This window comes from Aptenodytes patagonicus, chromosome 5 (genome assembly GCF_965638725.1).
Source record: "Aptenodytes patagonicus chromosome 5, bAptPat1.pri.cur, whole genome shotgun sequence".
In the NCBI taxonomy this organism is placed as follows: Eukaryota; Metazoa; Chordata; class Aves; order Sphenisciformes; family Spheniscidae; genus Aptenodytes; species Aptenodytes patagonicus.
In genome coordinates, this window is record NC_134953.1 from 41,985,895 (window position 1) to 42,002,791 (window position 16,897).

General features: G+C 48.2%; 1 protein-coding gene across 3 annotated transcripts in view; it reads right to left on the minus strand.

Annotated features, from left to right (window-relative positions):
• PRKG1 (protein kinase cGMP-dependent 1) overlaps positions 1-16,897 on the minus strand; it is a 541,470-nt gene that overhangs the window by 499,188 nt on the left and 25,385 nt on the right. For 2 of the 3 annotated variants that reach the window (XM_076339489.1, XM_076339486.1), the window contains exon 1: positions 7,342-7,672. The exons of the other annotated variant lie outside the window; for it this stretch is intronic. In XM_076339489.1, the coding sequence (XP_076195604.1) occupies positions 7,342-7,652 (311 nt within the window). In that variant the 5' untranslated portion in view covers positions 7,653-7,672. Of the gene's footprint in view, positions 1-7,341; positions 7,673-16,897 lie in introns of those variants that run through there. 3 annotated transcript variants of the gene reach the window in all.

A 16,897-nucleotide genomic window follows, 5' to 3' on the forward strand; every position in this document is an offset into this window, starting at 1 on the left:
TCTCTAAAGGAGCAATTTTTCCCCTTGCCTCATATTTTGCATCTGGTGCTCAGTGAGACAGTGTTTAGTAAAGGCATGGAGTCCACTCACTTTCCCAGCAAGTCTGCAACACAGGTTGCTGCGAGGAGCTGGCTAGTCTAAATTTTGTGCTACTACATACATTTTTGCTCAATATCAGCACACTGATCTGGGGGGCGGGGGGAGGTTGATTCATTTCAGACGTGTAAGATGCATACTGTGTTTAGGAACACAGGCTGCTAAAGCTCAGGACTACTTTCACAGCGAATCTGGAGAGAAGGCATTCATGTCCATGGCCTTGGACCTCATTTTCTGTTGATGTACTTTAAAACTATCCACCTACAGCATTCACCCAGTAATACAGATAAGATGAAAAAAGTTAATTCTGTAGAAAATGAATTTATGGAGATGTACTACAATTAAAAAAATAGTTTCTATGTTAATGACCGCCTTCATTTAAGTGCTATTAGCTTGCTTAAAACTACTGTACTTGCTGAATACTTTTGTTTTGCATATAACCACCATGAAGATTTCAATAGTTTCTGAACAGAACTACTTTGCTTTAAAACCGTGTATTTACACTACACTGCTAAAATTAATATCAGAAAGCATCAGAGAAGCATGTGTTGCTTATTGCTACTAAGCAGAACTAAAAATAATTGAAATTGCAGCAACGTTTAATCTTGCCGTCACTCATCAAAGCAAGAATCAGACAGAAAATGACAAAACAAATATGTGGCTTTAATAGCTTTGTCTGGTGAATTGTTTTTTACCTTCCTTTGAATAAAACACCTCTGGTCCTTGGAGTTTACATTCAGCATAAACATTACCTGACTAAACAAACGTACTTCAGAGAGGACCCAGAACACTACTTGCCAATAGAGAAAAATCTTTGCCCTCTGCATAAAAACTAAATACAACATAGTTATTCCTTACCACCACTAGTAACCAAAGCCTCAAAAGGCTGAATTATACAAAGAGCCAAACTACCAGCAATCTCACACTTGCCACTTCACAACGCATTAAGCAGCACAGATTCCGAGGCGCGAGTCACACGTGTGCCTCTTGAGTAGAGGAAAGCCCCATCCACCACCACTACCACTGCCAAGCCAGACCTGTCAAAACAGAGTAAAATAACATTTGACTGACTTGCATTTGCCGCTATCCTTGACACGCTGCACGTTAAAACTTCTGTCAGGAAGCATATCATCCTTCACAATAAAACCTCATCCCTGCGAAGCGTGAGGAGGCTCTGCTCTCAGCCCTGCCACACGAACAGAAGCAGAGCAAGTTGGGTGTTTGGGGAGTCAAGAGAGGAGACGGCTCATGAGGCAACTCTGCCAAGCTGCCTTAGCCAGCCATAGAAATGAGGTAAGTTTAGGACTGGGCTGCTGGGTAGGCAATAAGTCCCATGTACCCAGACTCAGCAGCACTTGCTACAGGAGCAGGCTGTCCTTCACAGCATCCAAGAGCTTGTCCATGCAAATCAGCCAGCTGAAGCCAAACACAAAAAACATGATAGGGTTTGAGTGGCACAATGCTGCTACAACGGCAGGAGAAAAGTCAATCTGTCCCCTTGATAGCTGCCAAGATGAGTGGAAAGCTAGTCAGCGGGGGCCTAAGGGAGATCATTCCCCAAGGCAATGCTCTTGGCCACATTTCATATTGGTGGGCACGTCATCCTTTCTCACAGACCTTCTACCAGTGGAGAGATGCTGCCCCATCACCACTTGACACATATCAGTAAAGTCCTAACCCTAAAGTCCTAACCCCCTAAATCCTGCACTCCGAAAAAAACCCACTGACATTAATGGATGTCAGCATTTAATCAAGAATTAGCAGATCTTTCCAGGCACATAAATTCTTTTTCAGAACAATGTTAAACTACATTGAGATGGATTCAACATTATGTCACACAGCACATAAAAGCAACCACAGCAGTTAATTACTCTCAAACAAATGATAAACGCATTTCAATCAGTCACTGGACACATCATACTGAATTACATCTTGACACCGAAAAAAAATTTAAGGTTGCTACATCCATCGCTGCTGCCTGCTTTTGATATGATGTTTTCTGCAGCGCAACGCCAAAACCAGAACGTAACAGGGCTAAAGAGGCCACCATCCCTCGTCTGATTTCACAGCTCCTGTCCTACATTTCAGGAAGAAATCACGGTGGGAGCGTTGTCTCAGTTCCCAATCACAGGTCCCTCAATCATCTCAACCATCAGTTTCTAGTGGTTAAGTTATGTTGCAACCATCCTCCAAATTATTTTAGAAAGAGGAAAGCGTGGGGTTTAAGAAAGGGGTTGGGTTTTTGGTTGTTTTGGTTTTTTTAGAACTGTTTGAGAGTTTTAATTAATGGACAGCTCCTGGGTACCTCAGCATACATACCATTATAAATACCAGCAGATTATTTTATGCAAACACTCTAAATATGAAGTGCTTTTCATATATTTCTGGGGGGTTTATTACTATTATGATCACTTAAAAATATGCTTCTAGTCCACAGAAGATGTGCACATTCGCCTTCAAAGAACCAGTTTGGCCATTGAAGGGATTTTGTTAAATCTCTTGTATGCATGTTGTACTTTCCCTAAACCTATGCAACCAAGTACTTTATTTTTTTTAAACCAGAACTCTTAAATATGACTCACAGGTTGCTCCTCCCCCCAAAAACAAATCTCTGGGATTTTGGCAGATTCCCCAACTTTACATTCAAAACATTCCTAAGTCTGTTAACTCACAAAACCAAGTCATTTTTCATCTTACTCAACATTTTCTATAAATGACACAGCATTTTGCTGTTATCTCAGTTAATGACAGGGCATACATCACCTCTGACAAGAGAAGACCAGGCCCTATACATTTCTTCACGCTCATGAGCTCTCTGCTTTGTTTTACATTCTGCTTCTGCAATTTTTTTTCCCTTCTGGAAAACAAAATATGCTGATTACACAGTCTTCCAAAAAAGCATACAGCTGTTGCCAATCACCAAACAAACAGCCTTTTAAAATTAAAGTCCTAGGTATTTTCCCATGGCAAGTACAAAATAACGAAAGCGAAGAGACGAGAGTTACAGCTTCCTAGTTAAAAAGGCTATTCTTTGGTATGGAGCTCTGCAAAATCTTAATTGGAATAACAGTTGGTACAAACTCGGTCTCGCAGTATTCTTTTCATGCTGACAGGCTGTTAGCAGCCAGGATATATTCTGCGAGAGGTCAAAGGTGTGGAAAAACAAACAGAGCAGCAATTTTAGAAGATGAAGAGGAGATAAGGATTTGTTGGCATTTTTCTACTATGGAAACCATCCAGCTTTCTGCACAGTCTGTGCCCACTTACTCCAGTCACTTCTTGCAAGTTATTTCCTTGGGGGGGGGGGGGAAGAAAAAGCCACTTACTTTAGACAACTGGCTTCTAGTTACTAGAATACAAAGACTGATAAAGATGCCAATGTCTGACTTCTCTCACTGGTCTCGTAACTTGGAAGAAAATGGCAGGATGTGTCCCTCCATGGATTTTAGCTATAAACTCCTCATGTGAACCCACAAAGTCCCATTTCACATTAAAAAAAAAAAGTTTAGAGGCAAAATAAGCCCAATCCTGCAACAGCAACTAAAACTCTTAACACTCTGAAACAGATATTTTTTTAAACTATATGCACCTTAAATGGTGGGGTTTGTGTGCAAGGTAAGATCTTGCAGGAAATTTAATGGTGTTTTTTCCATATGAGGAAATTAAATTCACTTTCACGCTTAAAAGCCATTCAGAGTTTTACCATTTTATAACCCAGAATCTTCTACGGGGAATCACAGCAGCTTCCATAGACATTTCACCACAGAGTCAGACTCACAGGTATCAGAAGTCTACCATGGACCTCATGATCACTCCTCGTTTCTAACAGACTTTCTACTACTACTGATCCTACCAATCTCCAGCTGCCTTAGGTGCTCCACCAGATCAAGAGGACAGACCCAGCACCACTTAACTGCAAAAAAACCACAGGCTACCAAACAACTGAAGATTTCCTGTGTGACCTCTTGGTGCTCCTACTTCTGTATAATGCTGGAAAACAGCCTGATACTTTGGTGGCTTGTCAAACCCAAAGGTTGGATGTCATTACCTCAAGAGTCACTGAGGTTCGGCATGAACGGGACAAAAAAGTCAACCCTTCCTTGCGTAATTTGGTAGTTCCTGTTCTGCTTCCAGGTCCTCTCCACCTCAACCTCCAGTACCACCACAAACGGTTATCTTGAACATCAAAATGTCATCAAGATTGTGTCACATTCGTTTAATCACGACAAAGACCTCTCCTCAACTGCACACAAGCACTGTGTAAGCCATGTTGGCGACTGCATGTAGAAAAGCATAAGAAAAATCAAAATTTAGGTATTAATGATCCCAAATAAACTAAACCAGTTGCGCTTCCTCACTCAGTCTCCCAGGTATATCCACCACTAACAGAGCAGGTCATCTGGATTGTATTTTAATCATGAGAACTACAGGTAAGCAAAATACACGGCTCACATTTTCCTTTATTTAGGTAGCTGTATCTTCCTTTCCATTGGGATGCTCAAATTAAAAGTGCTTATCAGTCCAGTTACAGATTTAGGCAAGCACCCAAGATGACTGTCTATCACCAGAAGAAGTCGTGTCGCCTCAGCAGGTATCCATCCTTGGGCATGAGGCTTTGAGGGCTTCTCGTCACCGTAACGTGATGGCTCAAACAGAAAAGCAAACACTTCCTAGAGCAACGTGCACTCCTGAAGCTGTGAGCAAGTATCTTTTCCACCTCAGTGATTAAGATCTGAAGCTGCAAGTTGACTTAAATATTGTATTGAGTATTGACCATGGTAGGTGAATATGAAATACTCCCTCAGGCAGGTGGCGCGCGTTACACCCCACGTGAGATTACGGCAAGGCATTGACGCAATGAGCAATTAAAATTCAAGCTGGAAAATGTTAATTCAAGGCTTCATCAGGCTTCCTATGTATTTCACCATACACGGCAGGGGCTCCAGGCTCATTCTGCCGAAACCTGAAGCGCTTCCCTGAGCTCTGGGGGGGCTCAATTCACATTTCGAGGGCACCAAGGGGTGAACACACAAACACACCTCTGACAGAAAAACAAACATTTTCAGATGCGATATGCTGTCCTACAGTTTGAGGAAATTAACGCCTCTGGGCAGCCTTATCCTACCTTAGACGTTTACCAGACACACCACAGCTTGCACAGACCCACCCACCTGCCCGCACCTCGGCCAGCCACCGCTCACGGGGAAGCCATCCCCCCCCACCAGACAGAGCCCGGTCTCCACTTTTGGGGTTTTTGTTTTGGGGTTGGTTTTTTTTTGGTCCACCACAGTTTCTCCCCGACGCCCTGTCGAATCCAGAGCCGCGGCCGTTCGCCTTAAAAGGGCAAAATATCTGTGGAGAGACGGAGGCGGGAATGGGAGGGGAGCAGGCAGGCGAGCCGGCAGCCGCCGCCCCGCCACACGGCGGCCGGGCCCGGCCGAGGGTCCCGAGGCGGCGGCGGGGCCGGTCCATGGCGGCCGCTCTCCCTGGGCGGGCGGCCGCGGCGGGGCGGTTGCCAGGAGACGGCGGGGCCCCGCCATGGCGGCGGGAAGGGCCAAGGCTGCGCGGGCAGGGCAGGGCCAGCAGCACCGCCCGGCCTCGGCCCCAACCCATAACCTACCGGGGCAGACGAGCGAGTCCCGGCGGCGGGCAGGCAACTGCTGCTCTGACATCCCTAGTCACGGCAATGGGAGCACCTGGGCATCGTCCCTCGCAGCTGCCCCACCTCGCCTGCAGCACCTGCACCACCCGCCCCGCCATCGCCTCGGCGCGGGAGTAAACCCGCACCCATGTGGGGCTGGTGAAGTCCCGCATGGGGCTCCGGAGGGGCCTCGCTGGAGCAACACAGCATCGAGAGGCCGATGGCCCCTTCCGCCATGTGCCCTAACAAGCAGCTGGGGGGTGACCTGCATCCCAAAGCCCACCCAAAACAAGAACGACCCCAACTACCACGATGGCTCGAACGATCCTCCACGACCCCAGCGCTCCCGTGCACACCACCTTCCCAGCGCAGCGAGGAAGATGTCGGCCGCAAAGAGGAGGCGGATTTGTCCACTGACCGGCAGCGGCGACGGGGAGGTTTGAGCCCTGGTTGCCGCCAGCCGAGGGGCACGGCCCGGCAGCAGCGGGCAGGGGGAGGCGAGCCCCGGGCCGGCCCCCGCCGCCCTCCACAGTGCTTGCACATGAAACCAGGCACTTCAGCAGCGGATAATCTCTTTTTCCCCTCTTTTTTTTTTTTTTCCCCCTTAAGGAGTGGTGAACCAAATGCATTCTGATTTACTGGCTAGGAAAGGGTACTAACGGGGGGAGTGATCCCGCTCCTGCGAGGTCTCCGTTTTCTCCATTAAATCGCTCTAATTTTCCTAGTCTGCGGCAATTGTGAAACCGGGGCAGAGCATCTCCCGGGCGTGCTGGGAGCCGAGGTTCCCCGCAACTTTCCCTTCCCGCCACCCCCCCACACCCTCCACCGGACCAGGACACTGCAACAAGCCTCTGCCACTGCCTTCCTCCTCCCCAAAACACCAGCACCCACCGGGCAAGGGAGGCCAGGTAGGGCGGCGAGAAGGCTGCTGGAGACCCGGGCACCGCACCCCGCCAGGCTCCAAGTTTCCCTGCCCGCACGCTGCCCATCCCTGCCCGCCCCGCTGTGAATCGCTCCCTGCAGGACGCCGCTCCTCCCCGGAGGGGGGAGACCCCCGTATTTCTCCCATCCCCTCCCGCAGGGGTAAAGCCCCCGAGACCGCGATGCGCTTCCGTTCAACCCGCCAGCAGCAGAAACTCCCTCGGCGGCAGCCCGCCCCTGCCCGAGCTCGCCGCCGTGCCTCCCCCGGCGGGATGGGGGGGCGGCCGGGTCCGAAAGGAGCCCGGCCGGGCCGCGGCGGGGGGGGGAGCCTCCACCTCGGGGCTCACCCCTGTCACACATCCCCACCTCAAGCCCCGAAGCCCGGAGCTCGCAACTTTCCCACCCCGTGGATCGCGGGGCCACCCGGGAGGGTGCGGGGCCAGACGACACCCGGGGCGGCCGCGCTTCGGGGCTTCGCTCCGCGCCCCCCCCCGGTCCCTCCCCGGCGGGCGGCGGCAGCAGCGAGAACGGGGAATGGAGGGGAAGAGGCGTCCGCCAGCTGCCCCGCAGGCAGCGAGGGGAGAAGGGGGCGAGAGGGGCTGAGCGCAGCGGATGAAGAGGCGAGGTACGGAGCGCTCCGCTCCCCGCGGGCGGAGGGTACCCGGGGTAAACCCCCTGCTTACTGTGGGCTCTTGGGGTAGAAGGGGAGGGTGACGTGGCTGAGATCCTGGATGTCAAAGGCGGTGGGCTCGGCCGAGATCGCCTGCCGCTTGGTCCTCTGCTCCCCCTGCAAGGTGCCGGCGCTCTGCTGCTGCGCCTGCTGGGTGGCGGGCCGGATCACGGAGCGGTACTTGTCCAGCTCGTTCTGCAGCTTCTGGATCAGTTCGTCCTTCTGGTCCAACTCCAGCTCCAGCTCGTCGATGAGCGCATCCCGCTGCCGCAGTTCCTCGATCTTCTCCTGTAGCGCGTACTGTAAATCCCGCAAAGTGCCCATGGTCCTGCCGCCTCGCTCGCCCCTCGCCTCTCCCGGCAACTTCCCCCCCCGGGCCGCCCGCCGCCTCCCCGCACTTGGGCCAACTTCGCCTCCGCCGCCCCCTCCGGCCCGGCCCGGCCCGGCCCGGCGCGGCCCCGCTGCCCGCCGGGGCCCCACCGCAGCCGGACCCCCGCCGCCGGCACCGCGCTCCGGAGCCGGGTTGTTAGGGGCGATTTCGATTCGCCTGCGTCAGGCGAGGCTGGAGAGGGAGCGGGAGACACACACACACGCGGAGGGGGAGGGAAGGAGGGAAGGCGGCGGGGAGGGAGGCAGGGGCGCTGCGAGGATGCACATGCACTCCCCGCCGGCTCCTCGCACCGCCCACGCCCCCGCGCCGCCGGCCCGCGGGGTCGCCCAGCGGGGGATGCGGGGAGGGGGCTGGCCGGCGGCTCCTCCCGGGGCTGCGGGAGCGCTCCGCTGCCGGGAGCCTGTGCCGAGCCCTCCCCTCCCGTCCTATTGCAGGAGGAGGCCATCAAACAGGTCCAAACCCTGGGAGATGGCTGCACAAACCTGCCCTCTCCGTCCCACTTTCGGTGTGTCCCCTAGTCCTCTCCCTTCCCCTCCTCTGCTCCAATGAAGGTTGCTACTTTTTCCGTACAGAACTTGCCCGGCTTATCTCCCATTTACTTTTTTTTTTTTTTTTAAACAGCCAATTTTTGTTGTCTTCTCTGAGTGAAAGCACAAGTCAGTGCCTGGCATGGCTCCTGCTCAGTCTCAGCATGCTTTGGGCTCCAAAAACCCAGATTTTAATGTGAATATTGGTCAAGTATGTCTGCACTGGAAAAGCCTGGAGGCAGGGCATATGCGTCTTAGAGCACTAAAAAAAAACCCCTAACTTAATACATGGGAAATAATACACTTTCTGTGTAGCCCCAATACCGACATGAAAGCATAAGCTAGTTTCTGCTGTACCAAACACGATAGGATTTTCCCAGTGTGTGAGCACGACGCCTCATGCACTAGGATTTTCTGCGTGCCAACAAACCGCCACATGCCGGTTCTACCTGTGTGATACAGTCCACGGGTCTGCAGCACAAAAATAACAAAATAAAATAAATGAGCCGCATTGGCTGAGCCCTCGGTGCCAAGTGGCTCAGTTTTCTTTTGTCTTGCCTGCATTTGCCAGGCGCTGAAGGGACAGTGATGTACGCTGTGACAACGCGGCTCCTGGGCTTGGCCCTCCAGGGCAGAAAGAGGGATCTGTGAGCAAGAAAAGAGCTGGTTTAGGGGTTTCCCCAATAAGATTGCACAGTCTGGAGGAGCCGGTGGTAAAAACCCCCACAGCCCAGCTAGGCGCAGGCACCCCGCAAGAGCTTCTGCAGGGGGCACAGGCACAGTTTCGTGCTTGGATGTTTTCAGGGCAGCAGAAGGAGCTACTTCAGTTCCCTTTCTGGGAGTTTGATTTGGGGAGGTAGGATGCAGTCATGGATACATTTTTTGGAGGTGAGTGGTACCTACATGTTTGTATCTGCTGTTAGCAGTGTGTCTAGACCTCCCATTCAGCCATTAGTTGGAAATGAGACATCCAGACAGAGACTGTGTTTATGGGATTGAGCTTTTTTGATTTGTTGTTTTTTTACTGTTACATACTGGTGCTTGGCTGAGTCCAAAGTTCCAGCTTTCAACCTGCAGATGGTCTTTATAAAATAAATTAAAAAAAAAAGAATGGATAAGGAATTACAACTGCTCCCTGTTCAACACTTGTTTGAAAGGGCCTGACCTCTGTTCATAAGCATGAGGCTTTGCAGGTTCTTCAACGTATTTGATACCTCCTGCATTTTTGAGATGCACATAAAAAAAAAAAAATTGGGTTATGTAAAATGCTTCAGTTTTCAGTCCTCTTGATGCATATGTACGAGGCACAAAAGCAAAGTCCCCTGGTTGTTTTCACAGGTTGCGAAAGTGCTTTAAGTTCAGACAGCATTTTTTACTGTATATTCCCTCCATTTCAATCTTGCATAACTCACTAGGAACAGAAGTACCAAATATCTTCTAAACATTTCCATTTTAAAGAAGACTGGTGTTAAACAGATGCACTCCTGCTGCCTATAAACTAGAAATCAATGATAAATAAAATATTTTAATAGCATTCAGCCAACATGCTTAAAGTTGTATTGTTTTCCTCCCTACAGAAGTGACACCAACTTCTGGATGAGGGAGATGGCGATACGGTTAACTGAAGCCCACCAGGCTTCAAAAGAGTAACAGCCCTGGGGGGAAACTTGTGCATAATTTCTTGATGACAAGCAGTAAAGCCACATTACTCAGTTTCTATTAGAGGTGCACAGCCTGGGACTGAGGTAACAGTACCTAGGTCAGAAAGGATCTGAAGAAAAACGTGAGAAATTACGGGAAATAAAACTGGCGAGGAATTTAGCTGAGTATATCTAAAGAAAATATTTATTTACAGGTGGGAAGCAGATTTTCATAACACCTACAAAGTCTAAAGAGAGATTTTATGGCTCAGTTTTAGATTTGGGACTATAATCAGCAGCTGTCAAGTCTAAGGCTGGTCTTCCCTGATTTAAGGATGAGGCCAAAGCAGCCCAACAGGCTTCATAACCTGACAGCCGAGTTCTGCCGTGGGAAGGCAGCCAGCAGTTGCCTATTTTCAACTATTCACTGCTCTCCCAAAGAAACTATTGGGCGAGTGCAGATCTCCTCCCTGTGGTTCATACTTCAGGCTTTCCTGGTACTGGCTAGTGTGTAATCTGAGGGATCCCAGGGTACCGCCCCACTCCGATAAAAATAAATCCTCTGATCCCATTCCTTTCAACTTAAAGTTCCCAATAAAAAAATCTCAGACTCTCAGAGCAGCTGCTTTGTCTTCTTGATCCAGTGAACGGAAAGAAACAGCTTTAGGGAGAAGAATGGCAGGAATGCACTAACTGGCTTGGGTTTCTGGAGGACGGGCCGAAGCTGCTTGTGGTTTGTTAAAGGAGTCTTTGGCTACGGTTGTCCCAAAGCCTTTTTCTGATACGGCCACTGCGATACTGTGCCTGGATGTCAAGTAAACAGGAAGCTGAATAAAAGAGCATCTGCAGACAGCATCCTCTCTGCCCCAAAACACCGCGTGCCGAGGCTTGCTGATGGGAATCACACGAAACAGGGATGTTTCTTCTCTTCGAATAGGCTCTAATATACTCACAGTATTTCCCCTCTGCACAGCTCCTAGGTTTTAACAGCTTTTGTTTCTAAACCTTTCAAGGATCATCTGTCACCAAATGCACCCCCTCAGCTGCCATCTTCCAAGCTAAAAACATATTTGAAAGCTCTCTATTCTGCAAACATCTCCCTGGGCTTGCCAATCAAAGCTCAGGTAGCAAGCGGGATCGCTGACGGGCAAATGTCACCTTGCTACAGCCGGCCAGGACAGCATGGACGGAGAAGTTGGAGATACATCACTGAGTACATACATAAACATTTTCCTCCTCCCGGAAGCATTTTTTTTCCCCTGCCTAATCCACTCCAATGCCAATCCTTACTTTTTTCCCCAAAATATCTACGGGAGCAGATCAGCCTGTGGTAGAAAGTTGAACCGCTTGGATTATGCAATGCATTTCTCTGCTGGTCGGGGCTTTGTGCAGATTTGGAAAGGTGTGTGACCCATGGGACTCTACCTACCAATGGCACACAGCTGGTTGCAAAGCCAAATGCATTCCCTACGTGCATATTCACAGCAACACCTTTACGATGTGAAGAAGGAAAGACTAAAAATACAGGAAGATCTAGAGGAAAGCAGCATGTACATGAACTGAACTCTTGCAAGAAGCATGCTATAACCAACTCAAGTTGCAGTTCACCCTGGAAAGTCACCACGTCTCATCCGTGGGATGCTACCCCCCCTATTCCACCATACACCCAAAATTCACGCCAGTCCCTGAGGCAGAGGAAGGAGTGCCATCTACTGAAACATGAACACATCTGACTCCTCCCTAGGGCACATTTGGCCATTCTTTTTGCCTTTTGCCCCAAACAGAGTGCCTCCGGTAGCTCCTTCTGGGGCCACAATGCCCTACAGATTTGCAGGGGGCAGCTGGAAAATAATTCAGCCCCCAAGGATGGGGATGAGGCTGGAACTACTGTGTCAAAGCAGCCTTGCCAAGACCAAGGAGCAGGAATTGGCAGTATTTGGGGAGTGCTTCAGCCCCATTTATCTCCGAAAGTAAGTCCTATTGTCTCTTGACATTGGACATTCCCTCTTATTTTGGTCCTTTTTGAGGACTCTAAAAATGAAGCTGAAACCTGTTTGTTCCTCCCCACCGAAGGGATGGAGATATCCAGGGTTGGGCCCTCTTGCAGCAAGTGCTGTCTTTTAAACCCCATTGATTCCTGAGTGCTGAAAGTCAAATCAACATCTCAACTGGATTATCTCAAGGATTTTCCTTTAGTATGTAGATTCTTTCCATTATCAGCAAGAAACACTGAGAAGTAGCTCTTGTGAAGAGCATGCAACCGCTCCAGCCTGCCCTAGGAATTCCTCCCAGGATGAGGATCATTTGGAGTAGAGTGTACGAGAAAAAAAAAATACCCCTATTAATGTTACAAGAAAATGCTCACTGCAGAGACAAGAAAAAAATGTGTGCTGTACTGCAATTAGTAATATGCTTAGCTTTTTATATCACATTAGGGGCATACATAATAACACAAAAATGAATGTTTGTGTCAAGCAAGGCAAAGGGATGAGACATTATAAGTGTATAATAGCGCAGAATTATCCTTGTAACACACTGATTCCAAGCCCTCCTCCACTTGTGTGTACAGATGCATGTGCCAGAATCAGATTCAAGTTTCCCTTTGTCTTTTGTGGGTCCTTTGCCTGGAAAAATAGATGGCACAAAGGACCTAACGCACTGGCAAGGTAAGAGATAACCCTCCCCTAGTTGTTCTTCCAGGCTGGAGGAAAGCTTGTACCTGTGGTTCCTGCTGGGTGGGCTGCAGAGCTGAAACAGTAGAAGAGTATCAGTCATCTTTATGGGAGGAACATGAATTTTACATAAAAATGGCACAATAAATTATTCTCAATATCCAGAAGTTGAATACACATTCAACAAGCCCTTCAAAGCTTTTTCCTTCCATTAGAGCAATGAAAACAGTCCTTATGACTTCTTTTTCCCACTAAGAAGACCCTATTCACACCAGTCCTGCCTATGTGTCTACAGAAACCATAGATCCTCTGCCCCCCAAAAACCATCTGACACACTTTAATTGAAAGATGTCTTTCTAAGCCTGGCTTCTTCTCCCATGATTGCATGGAAAGCTGGATTTTCAACAGCTCACCCCATCAGGTGGTTGCATGTAGTGGCAGTGGGTCTCCGCACCCCTTCGCCTCAGTGCTGGTTCAGCTGCTCATGAGTCCCTGTGGGCTAGGAGGGGACGCTATTGGCTTCCTGGTAGCAGCTTCTCATATCCTCAGCCTAAATGAAATCTTTGGGGCTGGACTTTCTCCAGGAAAGAGTAAACACATTTTCCATGTGCCCCTAGATAGGAGCTGCAAATAGCAGCAGATGTCCAGGTAGGTCAGGTGTGGGAACCACCATCCCTGATCCTGATCCCTCCTGTCCATACACACCTCAAGTGACCGGTTGATTTTTTCCCACCTGCCGGAAAGGACTGGACTGCCTGGCAAAGTCAGACTCGAGCAGAGCTTAGACATGTCTTCCCGTGGGCTGGATTAAGTCAGAAGCGGCTTCAAAATGATTCATCTGCCTTAAGAAGTCTCTTTAGGCTCATGCTAAGCAGCGATTTGTTCTGAAAACTGCCAACATAAATACTTAGTGCTGTTTTGCAGTTACTACAATTAGACACTAACTATGCCCCTGCTTTTCTCAACAGTCCCAGGGCACTGACTATATAGAGCAAAAGCAGCATTTAGACAAGGAGAGCCCTGGAAATGTAGTTTTCTTTTGCTTTCAGCCTTAAGCTACCAGGAAATGAACCCAGGGACCAATTAAGCTAAATGTAAGGATGCAGATCTAGTCTTGGAGCCATGAGATACAGGATATAATGGAGGTGAAGTTTGTAGGAACTCAGTTGACATAGTTGGAAAAACAGATTCATTCTGGCTCTCACGCATGTATCCGTGAGATTGGGAGAAGCTGAAATGTTTGAAGGAAGGCGGGAGCCATGTGTTGGGTCTGAGGCCACTGATTTTCATGGAGAGACAGCCAGGATAGCCAGGCCAGCTTCCTTGCACTTCTCATCAACCAGAGTTTAACCGCCCAGGACAGCCCATGCTCAGTGACCCTTTTATCTTCACTATTCAACATACATTCCTCCTCCCGCTGTATGATGTCTCAGTGTCGCAGTGAAGGAGTGGGAAAGCTCAGCAACTCATCTATCACCCAGCCAACGCACCAAATGGCATGGGTTACTGCCCAAGGATGAAAACAACCCAGCCTGATCACACAACAGGGACAACATCCTAATGCCAAAAAGCTCTGCAATTCATTCAGTCATTGAATGATCAACACACACAGGTTACCAAAAGTTTCCCAAACCTCACTTTTCAGAGGCAAGACCCTTACAAAGCCATTGACACAGCCAGAAACCCTACAGCTGCCTAACACACTGCGTGTCACCTTTGTATTGCATTGCTTAGGAAAGGCACTTGAGCAGAATACAGATCTGACCTTACCATGTTACACAGCCCAGGCAATCAGGAACTTAATGGGGTGTCAGGACATATGGGGTCAAATCCCAGCTTTCTGCCTTTGTTTCTGACTTCATCTGCTCCTACTAACCTTTCGCATGTGAGATCATCTCTTCGTTTGTCTTTATGTAGGATTCTAACCAGCAACAACAGCTTCTAGTGGCACATTTTGGAGTAGCAACTCTTGCATTGGTATTCAGCAATATGCTGGTAAAAACTTGCATTGACCAAAAGTGAGGTTTGTCTTGTGAGCCAGCCTGCAATTCTTCATGGTATACTTTTAAAACACTACACAAACACAGCTAAACTCATCAGCTGTTACCACGCAGTTACATCTTTTCCTTCATCCAACCTCTGTTGCCTTCCGCAACATGGTGATTTTTTTAATCACGGTTCTCCAGTTGCAAGAGGTGAAAAGCAAAATACTCAGGAAGGTATGAACACAAGATACTTGTTTTCCCCCCAGATTATTTTAATTAATAGCAGCTCATTTCTACAGCCTGATTTTGAAGCTGCTTGATGCCATTTCTTAACTTCCCAGGTTTAATGGTAGCAAACCACTTTTCAGCCCTGAGCGTTTGCAATTCCGGGTGCTTCCTCTCATCGCCCTTTTGGATCCTGCAGTGTTTCTAATCTCTCCTTGCCAGTAATGCATCACTCACCTACCGTAATTGCCTTGGTCTGTTGGGCTGATTTATCCAACCTTCAAAACAATTCATTTATATTTGAAATTGGATTAGAAATAAACATGTATTCTGTTACCACCGATATGAAAATAACCAGTGCATTACCATTATTTTATGATGTATGCATCATGAACAAGTGCACCGTCTCTTTAGGTAATCAAATTAATCCCTCTGCTTATTAAAAATTATTATTTGAATGTTTCAGGTATTTATAACAATAAGTACAAAGCATAGATTTTAAGCCTGTGTTTTACATGACTGGACAACAGGTTGGTATTTCTTAAAGATAAATACAAGTTGCACTGAAAGTTGCCTTCCTTTTTAGAAACAGGTAAGTGCTAGAATTTATGCTGAAGTCTTTTTCTGACATCTGCATGTCCTGAGCAACTAGAAACACTTTACTGAAGTACCAGTCTTTTATTTAAGCACCTAGAAATGCTTATGTCCGCAATTCTAGCAATGCTAAACCCTCTCTTGCAGAAAACATTTCCAGAAAAGGTTTGTACTCAAAGTTGATCCCCGTGATCATTTAAGGCTCAGATAAAGGGCTGCGTCCCACAGAGGACCCGGCTCGTTAAGGTACCAAGGAAATATCCATGAATCATCCAGGCACAATCTGCAAACAGGAGCTCACATCAGGTTTCACAAAGGTTTTACAGCACTCCACTGACTTCTACAGCTATTTCTTATTCATGCTTGGGGAAACTTCATCAGGTTGGGCTCTCTGAGTGTGTAAAAATGGTATGCTCAGAGTTTTCTCTTTGTCAGTGTTTGCTCAAATTGATTGCTCTACTCATCAGAGCATTAGAGGCCAGTGTTCGCCTGATTTCCTAAGCATTGCCAACATCTTTCAACTGACTGCCCTGCTGCGTTGGGTGAATCAGGGGACGGGCAGCATTTTTATTCTCACCTTTGCACAATTTCTGCTTCAAATCAGCAGCTAAACCCCTGGGTAAGGTGCAGGGCTCCCTCCTCGCTCTCACTGCACTACCTCGTCTTGGAGGAGGATGTGCAACTGCATCTCCTCACCAGCCGCAGGCAAGTTGGGCTGTGCGAAACCAGGGCTGCAGTGCCTTTTCTGACTCCAGCTCCATCTCCAGCTGGTTTTGCTCTGACCCTGACTCCCCTCCGTTGTGTAGTATTAAAACATGCATTGAAACATGCTGGGAAAGTTCACCTATGCAACTCTTCTCCACCATAAAACATGCTGGGAAGGTTCACCCCTGCACATCTTCCTCACCGCCTCCTAATCTTTGATCTGAGTGGAGAACAGCATGATTTTCACTGCTGATTATGATACCAACTTGTGAGAACTTCCTCAAACCTAGAAGGAAAAATCCTTTGCAAGTGATGATGCTGCAAAGGCAACGTGCACTTTGGGTCTGCTTCTCTATGCTCTAGAAAGAAAGATTTCTAGGTTGGTATTGACCTTTTACAGGCTACTTCTCTGCAAGAACTATTTCTGTTGAAGCTTTATTGTCTATGCTTTTACTTGAGTGGCTTGGCCCAAACAACAGCGCAATTTCTTCATACCCTAAGTTATGCAATCCGTATACACAAAGCTCAGTGTACAAGCTCATCTTCAAAGCATCTGACATGCTGTGAAAGGGTCTTGTGTTGTTAGAATAGGAAGGACCGATACTGGTAGAGTGGTTAAACATTGGAACAGGCTGCCCAGGGAAGTGGTTGAGTCACCATCCCTGGAAGTATTTAAAAGACGTGTAGATGAGGTGCTTAGGGACATGGTTTAGTGGGCATGGTGGTGTTGGGTCGATGGTTGGACTCGATGATCTTAGAGGTCTTTTCCAACCTTAATGATTCTATGATTCTATGGTACGCAGCATAGAAACCTGCATTGTAGCAGACAG